Consider the following 15,126-nt stretch of genomic DNA (forward strand, 5'->3'; position numbering starts at 1 on the left):
AGAACGGGATCAGGTGCTGCTGCCAGCCCTGCAGGTCTGCTCAGCATAGCCACTGAAGAGGAAATTTGAGTAAGATGTTGCCTTGATCAGCCCCTTGTAAGGCCTTGTTCCCTTAAGCATTTTGAGGTCTTGGATAAAGAGGAAGTCACTCACACTTACATGACTGTGGTAGGAACTAAGCAGTCCATTTTACCACCAGAGTTAGATGTAATTTAGGAAAGCATAGGAGTCTTTGAGCTGGATTACTAGAGTAAGATTAGGACATGGTCCCTCTCTCCATTAGACTGGGCATCTATTTACCTTGGTCTGATCAGCTGGTAGTTGAGGCTTTGGATGGGCTGGTAGAGTGTATTATTGCGTGTCTGTTTCCTTCCATTGCAGGACTGAAAGACCTCCTCCTGGCAGGCTGCTCCTGGTCTGCAGTCTCTGCCCTCAGCACCTCCAGCTGCCCCCTTCTCAGGACCCTTGATCTTCGGTGGGCAGTAGGAATCAAGGACCCTCAAATTCGGGACTTGCTGACTCCACCGGCTGATAAACCAGGTATGCTCTGGGCCTGATTTCTCTGTGCTCCTCTTGGGGTAGCTTTGTCTTTCAGCTGAACTTCATTCTCAGAAGCTAAGGTTCTGATGCTGTTGAAGAGTAGAAAAATGCAAATTGAAAACAGAGTGATGGACTGCGTACAAGTACAGGTTACCTGTTTATAGATAACTACCAACAAAGAAAGGAGTAAGTCCATTTTGTGGCTTAGTGGAGCTTGGGGCTTAGAGAGTATAAGCCCGAGGAAGCTCAGGAAGGCTTCATGGTTGAGGTAGAACATTGAAAGCTGTTTCCATGATAGTCTAGAAAAGTGCGGGAGTGTGGGAAGGAGAGGAGCATTCCACACATACCCCTTTGCTGTGTAAGTGAGGCACAGTCCAGCAGCTGGGAAGAAAGAAAACGTGTCTGGTTTCCTAGAAACGGCCCCCACGCACTGCTCACTCCCTGAAGGGAAGCGTGTGGGCAGTTCTGCTTATTAACCCCTGCAGGGGGGCCTGGCCAGCAAGTAGCTGAAGCTGCCTGCAGCTTTGGAGCTGGACTAGAGTTGAGAATTTTGATCTAGGCCCTTCTCTTGCCTGTGCAGGTCAGGACAATCGCAGCAAGCTCCGGAACATGACTGACTTCCGGCTGGCGGGCCTTGACATCACAGATGCCACGCTTCGCCTCATCATTCGCCACATGCCCCTCCTGTCTCGACTCGACCTCAGTCACTGCAGCCACCTGACAGATCAGTCCTCCAATCTACTCACCGCTGTTGGGTCTTCCACTCGTTACTCCCTCACAGAGCTCAACATGGCAGGTATGGCGCTGTGATGTTTTGTGACAAACTGCCCCCTGCCTCCCAGAAGCCCAGCCCTCCTTGGAGCTTGACCGGTGGAACAGAAAAAACATGGTCTGTTGACTAAACCATGTTAATTTGTTTCCTGACATCTGGACAAGGACATGGAACTCTGTCCCTTTTGTAACTGATGGGACCCAAGGCCTCGAGCAGTTGTCAGGTGCCTAAGAGCACGGCCACCACCCAGCTGCAGTTTGGTGAGCCTTGCAGTGCAGGGAGTGCGGTGGCAGGGGGCCTTCAGAGGCCGCCGTGCTGATGGCACTTCTGGTCTCTGAGCCAGGTAGTTATGGGAAAAAGGGGGCTTGTTTAGGATTTTGAGGGCAAGCTGGGAAATTGAGGCTCCTGTGGCTGTGTGTACATAGCATTGTCCTTGTGGTCACTTTCCCCACAGGTTGCAATAAATTGACAGACCAGACCCTGATCTACCTACGGCGCATCGCCAATGTCACCTTGATCGACCTTCGAGGATGCAAGCAGATCACCCGAAAAGCCTGCGAGCACTTCATCTCAGACTTGTCCATCAACAGTCTCTACTGCCTGTCTGACGAGAAGCTGATACAGAAGATCAGCTAAGACACACCCAGCCCAGACTGAACAGGAAACCGATCTTCCCCTGACTCCCCAGCCAGGAGAGCCTCTCTCCCCGACCCTGCACGGGCTCTGAGGCCAGCGTCACACTCCCTCTCTGCTCTCCTGTCCCTTGAGCCCTTCCCTTATAGCCGGGGCAGAGAGGGTGGTGGACACCAGGCTTACCTGCCTGCTTCTCTCCCTCCTAAGGAGAAGGGGGTAGCAAATTGATCTGAGGGGAAAGCACAGGCTGTGTGCTGTCACAGTGCCTGCTCGCTTGCTCACCCACTTGCTCACTCGCCTGCCAGGAGGCTGGGCTCTCAGTTTGGGGTGTCTGTGCAACCGTCATCTGCACTGGGCCCTGGGGTCCTCCTCCCCATCCATGGTCCCCAGCAGTGCCTGGTTCTGAGCAAACTCCCAGGGAAGAAAGTGGCCCTGTCTCCGTGGCCAGGTTCTCCTTATGGTGTCCAGTGCGTGTCTCTCCTCCATCACACTCTCCCGGCTTACGCAGGAGGGGCCAGCAGCCCCAGGAATGCCAGCCCCATGCAGATCACACTGGTGCTGTTGAGGTGTCTGAAACCTCTTGTTGTGTCTGTGCTCTCCCTCCTCTCCTCTCCTTTAGCTTGATCCTGTCCGATGCTCGTGGTAGTTCACATAATGAGGTTCCCCCAGCCCAGACTTGCCTGCTAGTTTCTGTGAAGTCCTTGTTGCACTTATTGGGGTTGAGGCTCTTCAGAGGAGCTGGAACTGTCTACCCCAGGGACACCCCCATTTTATTGCTTCCCAGGCAGATTCTGGGACAGGCACCATCTCCCCATTGCCCTCCTTCTTTGGCCTGCCCTGCCCTTTAACACACTTACCTTATTCCCACCTGAATAGGGCTTTCCCAGGATGCGTGTCCTCAGAGGGAGCAGCCTATCTCCCCCAGCTGGGGGGGATCAGAGAACTAGGCCAAGTCCCCCCCTGCCTCCCAGCAGGCTCCGGGCCTCAGGTGTCCCGTAGCCACCAGAGCCCAGGCCTGTGTCTAGCCCCAGTGGCTCACTGATCTGGCACCTTTGGAGGGGTGGGAGGTCCTGCTTAGAAGCCAGTCACCTGCCCTCTGCCTGCAGCCATGGAAGGGGGTGTGCATGTGCCTCTGTGTGTGTGGCTGAGTGTAGTAAGCGTGTGTGTGGAGGGAAGGAGGGGAGCGTGGTATCTCCCACTCCACCGCCCTGTGTCGAGCCCCATCAGCTGCCCCCTCTTACTTTGCATTGAACGGCCTGTCCAAAGATCCTCTCTCTAGGGCAGCAGAGAGCTTTTTGCACTTTAAAAAAAAAAAAAAATGGAAAGAAAGGTCGGAATTTCTTTTGGGTCAATATTTAAGTGTGTGAGGAGATGCTCAGTAGCAGCAGCCTGTGGCAAGAGCTTATAAATGATAGATGCGGATTTGCACTCTGCTCCCCATCTGTAAGGATAGCGAGATAGCACAACCTTGCCCCACCTTCTCGTCCTCCAGCCCATCCCTTCCTGGCCCCTTTCCTGCAGCCCAGTCTCAGGCTCTCCTCCTCCTGAAGCCCTTTGGGGGAGGGGAAGGAGCCCAGGCACCAGGGGTCTGAAGTGTGAGCCACCCCAAGGAGAGATGCCACATGCACCCTTGCCACTTCCAAAGCAATAGAGGCAGAGGGGCTCCCTCTTTGCCACCTAGCCCAGCTTTGACCCTGGCGTTGACTGGCCTCCTAAGAGAAAACTGGGTCTTGGGAGGGGGTGGCATTGTGTCTGTTTCTTCCAATCTGCTGATTCTCTTGGCTGCACCTTAGAAGCAGCAGTCTGCTCCCGTGACCCTCTGCCCCTTCCATTGGTCTCCAGGCCCCAGCCAACTGGGGCTGAAACTTTGAGGAAATGCCAGTGACTTATTCCAGAGTGCCTCAGTTAGGGGAACTTCTCTGTAAAGAACCCTGGGTATTGAGCAAAAACCTTATTAATATTATTGTTAATGACCTATAATTGGAAGCTTCCTGCCTTTTTTTGGTTGCTCCTGTGGAAAATACTGAAAAGATTACTTTGTTTTGTTTTCTTGTCTTTTTATAAAAGGGGAGGTGGAGAGACCCCTTCAGAGCAGGGATTGTGCCGGGAGAGTGCCTCTGACTTTGGGACGTTTCATCTACAGAAATTTCCAAGCTGATGGTTTGTTTTGGGTTTTGGTTTCTATTTTTGTTTTTGGTTTGGAAAAACAAGCATTTTTACCGCGCACGTAAATTGGTCAGCAGAAAAGGGAGCTCAGGAGTGGCAGCCAATGGACCTGTGCCCTTGCTGGGTTTTCCTTTTCTCTGGGACTGTGAGGGGGAAAATGGTTTTTAGAGGTGAGGGTTGGTCCATGTGGAGGAAAGAAATGTCTGTCTTTGGGGACAGAGGAACCTGGGAGTTCCGCCAAATTTCCTGCAATCTGCTCTTAGACACGGCCTTGCCAGGAGAGCTTGCCTTCCTCAGACCGCGGGACCAGACACCCTGCCTCCATCTTTCCGAGCACCGGGGCGAAAGACCACAAGGAAAGGAAGAAAATTTATATATATATATAATATAAAATCACTTGGTGATTAAAAAATAACTGCTCCATAAATAAAACTCCTAAAGTCACTATGTTTAAAGGGTTTGGTTGTGTTTTTGTTTTCGGAGAAATATTGTAAATATATATTTTTTGTTGCTGATTTAGAGTCAATCTCCAATGTTGTGCTAAAAAATTAAATTAAATGTAAGCATTAAGGGGACAAGTCATGCTATCTCAGTTGACACATTGGGGTTATTTTGGGCCAGGGAAGGAGGGAAGCTAGTTGGACTTTTGTTTTCTAAACGTTCTCCACTATTGGTTTTAGAAAGAGCAAGGACATCTTTCCTCTGACATGTGGGAATGGGAGATATTTGTGTAATAAAATTTTTAAAAGACAAAAAAAGAAATAGCCTCCAATGGGAAATATTTTGATTTGGTTGTTTTTTTTTTTTTAATAAAAAGGTTTTAAAAACAACAACAACAACAACAACAAAACCTTTTCTGCCTTGGTGTGTGTGTGTGCGTCCACGTGAAAGAGGAAGAGTCAGAAGGTCCTGCAGGCTCTCGCCTCCCACTCGCCCCGCCCGCCCCCCGCCCCAGGCCCGCAGTTCCTGCTTCATTCCCGAGTTAGCAGCAGAACTGCTATGTGCCTCTACTACTTGTCTTGCCTTCCTTTTTTGAATGTCAAAAAGTAGCACTTGCTTATGGAAACACCAAAACATTTTACTTCATGAAGGGGAACTTTTTAATCGGTGTGAAAATTTAAGTATGAGGTTACTGGACCCCCACCCCTTCCTCACAAAGCAGTGCTTGGAGTGGCCCTACAGAGTCCTCAAGGAGAGCTGGGAAGGACCCCTGTGATGCTCTCCTGAGAGCGGGCCTGGGGATTTCTAATCTTGCCATCCTCGATAGCCATTAGCCGAGGCCAACCTCCAACCACTACAGCTGTAGAACAGGCCTCAAGGACAATGCTGTTCGAGGTCACTGCACAAGCTGTGTGTCAGGCAGGCTCCATTCGGCATTTGTCCCACTGCCCTGCTGCTTATTGAGTACAGGCTTCCAGCCTTTAGACGAATGTCTGACGTGCTGCCCTCAGCCCTGACTGCACCATCTCAGGAGAGCTGAAATCCCATCCGGGAGGTCTTGAGGAGGCTCTCATCACTACCCTCAGGGCATCTGGGGATCCCTGCCCATCCTACTCACCAAGCTGTTAAGGACCATCTCCAATTCTGCTGCACATTCTGGAAAAGCACAGGGTCCTGGACGGTGAGCTGGTTCCCAGTCCACTTCCTGAGGTTGGATGTGGATGTGGCCATGTTCCATGTTGCAGGGGAAGGCAGAGTGTCAATTTTGCCACCTAAATATCACAAGAGCCCATCGTCCACCTCTCGATGACCTCACGCCTACCACCCTAGGTGAAGCCAGCATTGTCCAGAACCTTGACCCCAGCAGGAGCCCTGAGGCTTCCCAGCCTCTAGGCCAGCCCCCTGTCCTCCATGTTGGCAGCCAGAACATTTCTCTCAGATTTGACTACTTCTCTATTTAAAACCCATTAGTGTGTCTGTCTCAGGATGAAGTCCAAGCTTCCTCACTCACCATCTGCCCCTCCTACTCCCCTCCACCCTCACAGCTAACTTCAGTGCCACCATCTCTGGGCCTTTGCTGTTCCCTTTGTTGGTACACCTTCCGTAGTTTACATGTTACTTCCTCTGGGAAGCCATCTCCCACCCTGCTCAAGACTGGAGCATATGCTGCCATAGCACCCTGCTGGTTTTTAGGACTCCTTTAAAATCAGTCTCCCCAGCTAGCTGGGCAGCTCCACCAGGACAGGGATCAGACTGTGTTGCTCACCATGTCATCCCCAGCAGCTGGCGCAGAGCTTGGCACATAAGAGATGCCCAAGCAACAGGGTTGAGTGTTCCCAGTAGCTTGGATACCCAGAGGCCTGTGCCTCCCCAGTACAGCCAGTTTGTTGTCATGTTCTCCAAATTCACTACCTCATACATCTTTCCCCTCCTTTCTTGTGTTAATGCTACCAGCTTTTTTTTTTTTTGGCCTGTTTCCAATCTAACCTGTATTCAGCTATGAGTCTTCCTAAAGCACACACAAAAATCTTCAGTCTTCATGTGTAACACTCCAGAGTCATGTGTAAACTCATCCTGCCACTGGCATCCGTAAAATGAGAAGCACCAGGTTGGTGGCAGGTGCTTCTAAGAGGCCTCAAACTGGACACCTCTGTAGTCACCAGGCTTGCTGTGTTCAGGGTGTGTCACCCTCACATCTATCCTTCCTTCAAACACCTCTTCCTCCAGAAGCCCTTCCTGTTTCTCCACTAACCAGAAGGGATTAACCTGGACATACTGTACCTTTCACAGGCAACAACATAGTAAAAACAGCTGGCATCTTCTGAGCCTTACTATGTGTTGACCACTGTTTTAAGCACCTACATGAAGTAACTCCGAATCCTCGCAGCAACTCTACTTTTTTTTTTTTAAGGATGGTTGATTTACAATGTTGTGTTAGTTTCTGGTGTACAGCAAAGTGATTCAGTTATACATGTATATATACATATTCTTTTTCATATTGTTTTCCATTATGGTTTATTACAAGATATTGAATATAGTTCCCCATACTATACAGTAGGACATGTTGTTTGTTTTATATATAGTAGTTTCTATCTGCTAACCAAGCTCCTAATTTATCCCTCCCCACCTCCTTTCCCCTTTGGTAACCATAAGTTTGTTTTCTATGTGAGTCTGTTTCTGTTTCATAAATAAGTTCATGTCATATTTGATTAATTAATTAATTAAGGCTGTGCTGCATGGCTTGTGGGGTCTTAGTTCGCTGACCAGGGATTGAGCCCGGGGCCATGGCAATGAAAGCACCGAGTCTTAACCACTGGACCACCAGGGAAATCCCTTGTGTTATATTTTAGATTCCCCATATAAGTGATATATAGTATTTGTCTCTCTCTTTCTGACTTACTTCACTTAGTATGATCATCTCTAGGTCCATCCATGTTGCTGCAAGTGGCTTTATTTCGTTCTTTCTTATGGCTGAGTAGTATTCCATTGCGTATGTATGTACCACGTCTTCTTTACGCATTCATCCGTCGATGGACATTTAGGTTGCTTCCATGTCTTGGCTACTGTAAATACATAGCAAGTCTATTATTATCTTCATTTTAAATTTGAGAAACTGAGTTATAGACATTTGCCTAAAGTGTCTTTGCTAGTAAAACCTGGAGACTGACTGCAGAGTTGGTCCTATCTGCCCTGCTCCCTAGCCTCTGTGTACAAGCAATAGCATTTCATGCCCATACCCCAGCCAGGGCAGGGGGTGGTGGGCAGGTGTCTTCATTCTATAAAGCCAAGGCTCAGAGAGGTAAAGTGAAGGGTCAGTGCCAGGGCTGGGACATACGTGAATTCTGGGCCTGGGACTCTGGAGCTTGAGGCTTTACCCCACCCAGCTCCCTCGTGCCTGCTGAGCAACCAGGTTGGGTGTTTGTCCACACCCCCTCCCATGTCACTTTTTTTTTTTTTTAATTATTTATTTTTGGCTGTGTTGGGTCTTCGTTGCTGCGCACGGGCCCTCTCCAGCTGCAGTGAGTAGGGGCTACTCTTTGTTGAGGTGCATGTGCTGCTCATTGCGATGGCTTCTCTTGTTGCGGAGCACGGGCTATAGGCGCACAGGCTTCAGTAATTGTGGCATGTGGGTTCAGTAGTCGTGGCTCACAGGCTCTAGAGCACAGGCTCAGTAGTTGTGGCACACGGGCTTAGTTGCTCCGTGGCATGTGGGATCTTCCCGGACCAGGGCTTGAACCCGTGTCCCCTGCATTGGCAGGCGGATTCTTAACCACTGTGCTACCAGGGAAGCCCTCCCATGGCACTTTGAACTTCTTAAGGGTGGGGCTAGACAGCTCGCTCTGCTTCCCCCCTTCATCTGCCCTGGGAGTCGAGCGATAAGGAAATTTACTGAGCATAATGAAAAGTGGACTTATAGGAGAGGGAAGCAGGACCAATTTCATGGGCGAGTGACCCACGCAGTCACACGGGGCCCTGCCCTCAGATGGGCCCCACACTTAGTTTAATGCACTGTTGTCACCATCTTGAAATTTCTGAGCAAGAGGACATGCATTTTATTTGCAGTGGACCCCACAAATGATGTAGCTAGACCTGGGGAGAGGGCCAATACCAGCTCCCCCCACCCTCGCAGGCCACCTCTGTGCTAAGTGCCATTTGGGTGGCCAGCAGCAGAGCAGGCCTGGCACTTGCTGGCTGGGGAGACTCGCCCTACCACCACCTTTCCAGGTGCCAGGCCGGAAAGGAAACCTCAGTGCTGACTGACACCCATGTACGGGCAGGAAACAGTGAGAGCAGACACCCAACGTCGGGGAGGACCTGTTTTGCCCTCAGCCTGGCGCTTCTGCCTCCCCACCCACCCCACTCCAGAGAGCTACAAGGGGGGCAGGAAGTCCAGCTGCTATGACCCCAGACTGTGCCATGACAGTGCTAGGATGGCAAGACAGAGGGAGAGAAGCAGAAGGAGACACAGACCCAGAGAGAAACACCCTGAAAGACCCAGAAAAGGAAAGGCAGAGAAAGAGATAGAGAAAGGAGGAGGGGAGAAGAGAAATGAGAGAAAAGAGACCATGGAGGACGCTGAGAGAGAGGCACAAGTGAGGCCCAAGGTACTCAGGACAGTGGCCACTCAGCAAGCCATCTCCCTCGGCTCGACACTGCACACACATCATCTCCGTTTATCCTCAAAACAATCCAGTGAAACCAGGAGGGAGGCGCCCCGGGTACAGATGAGAAAGGCAGTGCTCAGATAGGTTCAGTAACTTGCCTAAGGCACCCAGAGAGGCAGCAGGAAGTGGCACTAGCATTGACCCCAGGTCTTTTCCGCACACATCCTCCCTCCCCCTGACACGGCAAGTACCAGTCGCCACAGTGGGGCCGGTGGGGGCTACGAGACCCTGACTGGGTCACTCACTGGCGGGCTGAGAGGGTCAAGGCACAGACACCCACGGTGCGAACGCAGCACGACCCACCGACAGGCTGAGCCTCGGACGTCGAGGCGCATGCGCGCTGGGAACGGCCCCGGGAGGCGGCCGGGGGCTGGGGCAGGGCTGGGGCGGGGCCGGATTCAGGGGCGGGCCCGGACTCAGGGGCGGGGCCACGCCGCGCGGAAGCTCCAAGGCGGAAAAGGAGACTGGGGCCCGGGGCAGCCGTGGGGCTCGTGACTTTACGGAGGGTTCCGAGGAGAGCCGCTGCTCCAGGGAAGTGGGTTAGGCGGAGCCAGCGGTCTGGAAGCCTGGCCCAGAGTTGTGGGCCATCAAAGGTCCTTGGACTGTGCGGGAGGGAGCAAAGAGCCTGTCTCCTGGAGATGTAGGAACCTCCTCGATAACCAGGCTCTTTCCTCCCTCAGGGCCTGTGCACTTGCTGTTCCACATGCTTGGAAAGCTCTTTTCCCTGCCCCTAACAAAGCTGCTTCCCTCCTAGCCTAGCTCTGGCAAAAGTGCCAGTCCGCAGAGGTTTCCCCGACTTCACCTGAGGAGCTGCTGGCTCTTACAATAACTTGTCACTTGCCTCATAAGGATGTTTTGAGCATTAAATGAGATCATCTGGGTTCTAGGAACAGTGCCCTGCACGTGAGGAGAACCCAGTAAGTGTCAGTGTTTATTATGTATGGTTTGCCCATAGATTCACTGTCTCTCTCCATGTTGGATCCCCAAGGCCAAGCACCAGTGCCTGGCATGTAGTAGGAGCTCAACAAATATTGTTGGATAAGTGGATGAGTAAATGAGGTGAAGTCCCAGCAGCCTAGCGAGAGCCTGGCACTGTCTGGGCCCCGGGACATCAAAGAGGTGGCTGTCCACCATAGGCAGGAGTTTCTCCTGGTTAATCTGCACACCCCTGGTGAGGTGTACAGATTGGGAAGCCCTCAAGCTCATCCTCCTGGATCTTCAAATCCCAGGATGGAGACCAAGGGGTGAAGCCCCAGCAGGAGGAAACTTGCACCCCTGGGCCTTGGCACATGCCAGTCCTCACCCCCAAACTCACTCATGCTCACGTGCATACAATGTCAAGTTAAGACCTTCCCCAACTCTTCCCCTGACTCTCTTCTCCTGAGCTCCCCATCTCCTCACGTTATAGCTCTTGCCAGGTTAATTAGAGGCATTCATTTAGGGGTCTTCTTCCTCACCAGACTGGGCCACCACTGAATCCTCTTTCTCCTTGTGGCCCTAACTTTGTGCCCAGTGCCATGGTGAGGGTTGAAGAGTGCACCAGTGACCACAACAAACGGGGTCACCCGGGGAGAGCCCCCTGAACAGGAACTTTTTTTTTTTCACGAAAAATGAACAGGAAGTTTGCAGCCCTTGGGATGCAGGGTGAGCAGGAGTCTTTCTTGCCGGAGAGGAGGGAAAGGAAGGTCATTCCAGGCAAGGGGAATTATAAAGTCAACACCCGGAGGTGGAAATGAACTTGGCTTGTTGTAGTGACAGAAGGAAGACCAGAGAGACTGGAGAATAAAGGGCACAGGGAAGGGCGAGTGGGCTGAGTTAGACAGATGGGCAGGGGCCAGACTGCAGGTCTCACAGGCCACAGAGAGGGGTGGGTTTTCCCTAAGTGCAGGGGTGGTCATTGGAGACGGGGTTAGATTTAGGCCTGTAAAAATTCTGGCTAGGGACTTCCCTCGTGGTCCAGTGGTTAAGACTCCACACTCCCACTTCAGGGGGCCCGGGTTCGATCCCTGGTCGGGGAACTAGTTCCCCGCATGTTGCAACTAAAGATCCCCGCATGCCGCAGCTAAGACCCGCCACAGCTAGGACCCATCGCAGCCAAAATAAATAAATAAATAAATAAATAAATAAATAAATAAATAAATAAATAAATAGGGACTTCCCTGGTGGCGCAGTGGTTAAGAATCTGCCTGCCAATGCAGGAGACATGGGTTTGAGCCCTGGTCCGGGAAAATCCCACATGCCACAGCGCAACTACTGAGCCTGTGCTCTAGAGCCTGCAAGCCACAACTCCTGAGCCCGCACTTCTAGAGCCTGTGCTCTGCAACAAGAGAAGCCACCGCAATGAGAAGCCGGCGCACCACAACGAAGAGCAGCCCCCGCTCACCACAACTAGAGAAAGCGTGCGTGCAGCAACGAAGACCCAGTGCAGCCAAAAATAAATAAATAAGTAAATTTATTTATTTAATAATACATAAATAAACAAAAAATCTCTGGCTAGAGGAGAGGCAGGGAGGAGGCTGGTGCAGGCATCAGCGCCAGGCAGCCCCAGGTGATGGGACTCAGATCGGGTTTAGCAGGGCACAGTGGAAGGATTTGGGGTGACACACCAGGTAGTCGACAGGACAGGCTGGATGAGAGCATGTGTATGTGGGGGTGGGGGGGGGGGGCGGCAGAGGCAAGTGAGGGAAGAGAGGAATGGAGGATGACTCCGTTTTTTCGGAGGAGGAAGGAGCCACTACTGAGATGGGGAGGCGGGAGAGGAGCAGGTGGGACCGGGCTGGGTGCGGAGCCAGAGCTCAGTGTGGGACGTGTTAAATTTGCAACACCTACTAGTCATCTGGGCAAGATGCCAGGTAATGATGTATCTGCAGTCCTGCCAGCTAGGCAGAGACGGGGTTCCACTCCTCATTCACTCCTAGCATTCCAACCAGAGGCTGACACGGTCTAGGCACCAAAGTTGGTTGAAAACGACTGAAGCCAGCCTGAAAAGGCAGGTTGACAATCGACCTTCCCTCAACCACCAGAGGGCAGCACTACCCAAAAAAAGCCCCAGCCCAGGGCTTCCAAGAGCTGCTTTCCAGGGTCCCAGGAATCAGTGAGGGGTGCCCTGGAGACTCTCTCTCTCCCTCCGTCCCTCCCTCCCCCCCTCCCTCTCTCCCTCTCTCTCTCTCTCTCTCTCTCTCTCTCCCTCTCCTTCAACCCCAGCTTCAGGCCTGCCTGGGTTGTGGGTTGGGCAGTGGCTGGGAAGGGCCTTCTGGGCTTTCAGGTGGTGTCGGGGAGGTAGGGCCACCTCCGGGAGCAGGATGGCTGGTTTTTCAGAATTCACGGGGACTCTGGTCTGATGAGTTCTTTAGACAGGATTTTTAAATAGGAGTGGTTCCAGAAACCCCAGGTGGCTGTAGTTAGAGTCCAGAAGAGTTGGGGAGAGGCGGGAGGAGAGGAAGTTAGAGGCCTTCTGGCGCATCCTCCTGTGCCTCTGGCCGTCTTCTACCCCAAACTCCATGTGCCACCTTGGGCTGTGGAGCTCATTCACTCAGTCACTCATTCATTCATCAAACATTGACTCTACCTTCCTGTGCCAGGTCCCACGGTGGGCAGTGGGAGGAGGTATGAACCCTTTTTTTTTTTGGCGGTACGCGGACCTCTCACTGTTGTGGCCTCTCCCGTTGCGGAGCACGGGCTCTGGATGCGCAGACTCATCGGCCATGGCTCACGGGCCCAGCCGCTCCGTGGCATGTGGGATCCTCCCGGACCGGGGCACGAACCCGTGTCCCCTGCATCGGCAGGCGGACTCTCAACCACTGCGCCACCAGGGAAGCCCTGAACACTTTTTTTTATACGTTAGCATTTCTAACTTCAGGATGCATTTTCCAATGGATGCAAACATTTAATAAAGCTTCACACACACACACACATCCCATCCCTCTGTCAAAAACTTGAAATGATGCATCTTGCAATTGACGATGCTCTCAAATCAAGGAAGTAGGCAGTTAGTGCAGAACTGGAGATGAACAGAATTGGAGGCAGGGGATTGGGGAAGGCTACCTGGAGGAGGTGGGTCTTAATGGATGAGCAAGAATTAGCCAGGGAAGAGGGCACACAGAGTGCTTCCAGACACAGGGCGGAAGAACAAAGGCACAGAGGTAAAAACTGATGGGTAGGCTGGTGGGGGGACCCTAGGCATAGGGGATGGTGGCAACACAGGCCTGAGAGGCGAGCAGGACCCAGTCATCCAAGACCTTGACTTGCAGGTTAAGGAACTTGCTCACCTGAGCTACTTTGGGCAGAGTGGGCCCCCCTCTGATTTCCCACTCTCAGCAGCCCCAGAGGTCCGGGAGCACTGCTTCTCAGTGCTAAGCAGGCAGTAACCCTATCAGAGCTAGATTTGGGAGAGGCATCTCTGGTCAGGGCCTGCATCAGGGCAGCAGCTGTGGGGATCCTCAGAAGCAGACAGGTTTAAGAAGATTCTTATCTGGAGGCCAGATAAGAGGGTGTGGTGACAGATTAGGGAAGGGGGAGATGGAGAGCCAAGGATGATGCCTGGAGTTCTGGCTTGAGTATCTGGGTGGATGGTGGTGTCGCCCACTGACGAGGGGACCTCACTATCTTGATGTGCTCTGGTTCCAGGCTCTGCCGAGGCTGATCTCAGAAGGTAGGCTGAGAAGTGCAAAGAGCGGGGGCGGGGCGGGGGGAATCCTGTGCTTTGCAAAAGGGTTCTGATTACTGGCCCACCAACTGGCATGAGGCTTTGGCTCCATGTGCCCAGGACTGGGAGGGGATCTTGTCACCTTGGAAAGCAGAGAGAGGCTCTCGAGGGCGTGTTGAGTAAGGGGTGCCGCTTTGAGATACATGGAACCCCCCCACCGTGGGCTGTCAGCAGAGTAAGTTTCCCTTGCCAGGCAGTACAGTGACCTGGGTGCCCTCCCAGGCTGAGAGAGGTTTGATCCCACCTTGTGGAATCATGATGATTCTTGTCTGGGTTGGGGAGTGGTGTTGGTGCAGGGTCCTTGGTCCTGAGTGGGAGCCCTGGGGGCCTGGATTGGGTCTGGGGCAGGAAGAATGGGGATTGGGCCTGGGGTAAGTCTGGAGTCTGACTGCAGTTGTCAGGTCCCGGGTCCATGGCGGCCTGCTAAGGGTTCTAGGTCCAGTCTGGGTCCCGGTTGGATGTCCTGGTCCTGGGTCCACGTCCAGAGTTTTTGGTGTTGGGTCTAGAACCCTGGTCTGGGATTGATGGTCCAAGCCCAGGTCTGGGCCCTGCCCCTAAGTCCAGGGTTTGGAGTCATGATAGTGGTCTGAGTCTGGGGGTGGAATCAAGGTTGGGGTCAGTAACCAAGATGGGATCAAGGTGGTGGTCTGTGGTTGGGATCAGTGTTTGAGGTCATGGTCCAAAATCTGGATCTGGGGTCCTGTTGCAGGTCGGGGGTCAGTGTCAGGATCTGGGTTTGAAGGGGGTTGGGCCCAGGGTGGTGGTGATCTGAGGTCATGGTCAGAGTCTGAGGTGGTGGTCCAAGGACTAGGTCTGGGGTCCTGTTTGGAGTCTGGGGTCAGGAATGTTATCCGGGTCTGGCGTCAGGTTTCTGACTCTGTCCAAGGTCAGGGGTCAGGGGTTATAGCTACAGTCGGAGATCCAAGTCCCTGGGATCACGTTCTGCAGTGGCAGTCTGGGGTCACAGCCATGGTCTGTCTTGGAGCCTGGGATCCGAGTTGTGATCTGAGCTGTGGTCAAGGTCTGGGTCTAGGGTCTTCTTCTGGCCAGGGTCCCTGTCGTGTTCCAAGTCTGAGGTCAGAGTCATGGCTGGGGGTCGGGGTCAGAGAGCCGAGGACCTGGTTGGGGGCTGAGGCGGGGTCTGGGTGCCGCGGGGGTCAGGCTCGGTCCAGCCCGCGCGGCCTCCAGGGGGCGCCGCCGCCCGC

The 15,126-nt window shown here is 52.8% G+C and overlaps 1 protein-coding gene and 1 long non-coding RNA gene across 6 annotated transcripts in view; one reads left to right on the forward strand and one right to left on the reverse strand.

Annotated features, from left to right (window-relative positions):
* Positions 1–4,941, forward strand: part of KDM2A (lysine demethylase 2A) — a 108,160-nt gene extending 103,219 nt beyond the window's left edge. For 4 of the 5 annotated variants that reach the window (XM_032640168.1, XM_032640169.1, XM_032640167.1 and 1 more), the window contains 3 exons: positions 382–540; positions 1,121–1,336; positions 1,767–4,941. In XM_032640168.1, coding sequence (XP_032496059.1) covers positions 382–540; positions 1,121–1,336; positions 1,767–1,948 — 557 coding nt within the window. In that variant the 3' untranslated portion in view covers positions 1,949–4,941. The remainder of the gene's footprint in view (positions 1–381; positions 541–1,120; positions 1,337–1,766) is intronic. The other variant, XR_004351095.1, reaches the window with a different exon arrangement.
* LOC116757834 lies at positions 494–7,484 on the reverse strand. Its single transcript, XR_004351096.1, has 3 exons — positions 7,452–7,484; positions 5,670–5,823; positions 494–629 (listed from the first exon to the last, which is right to left on the reverse strand). It is a non-coding gene; the product is annotated as an uncharacterized LOC116757834 (long non-coding RNA).
* Between the last annotated feature and the right edge of the window lie 7,642 nt (positions 7,485–15,126).

Source organism: Phocoena sinus, chromosome 8, assembly GCF_008692025.1.
Source record: "Phocoena sinus isolate mPhoSin1 chromosome 8, mPhoSin1.pri, whole genome shotgun sequence".
In the NCBI taxonomy this organism is placed as follows: Eukaryota; Metazoa; Chordata; class Mammalia; order Artiodactyla; family Phocoenidae; genus Phocoena; species Phocoena sinus.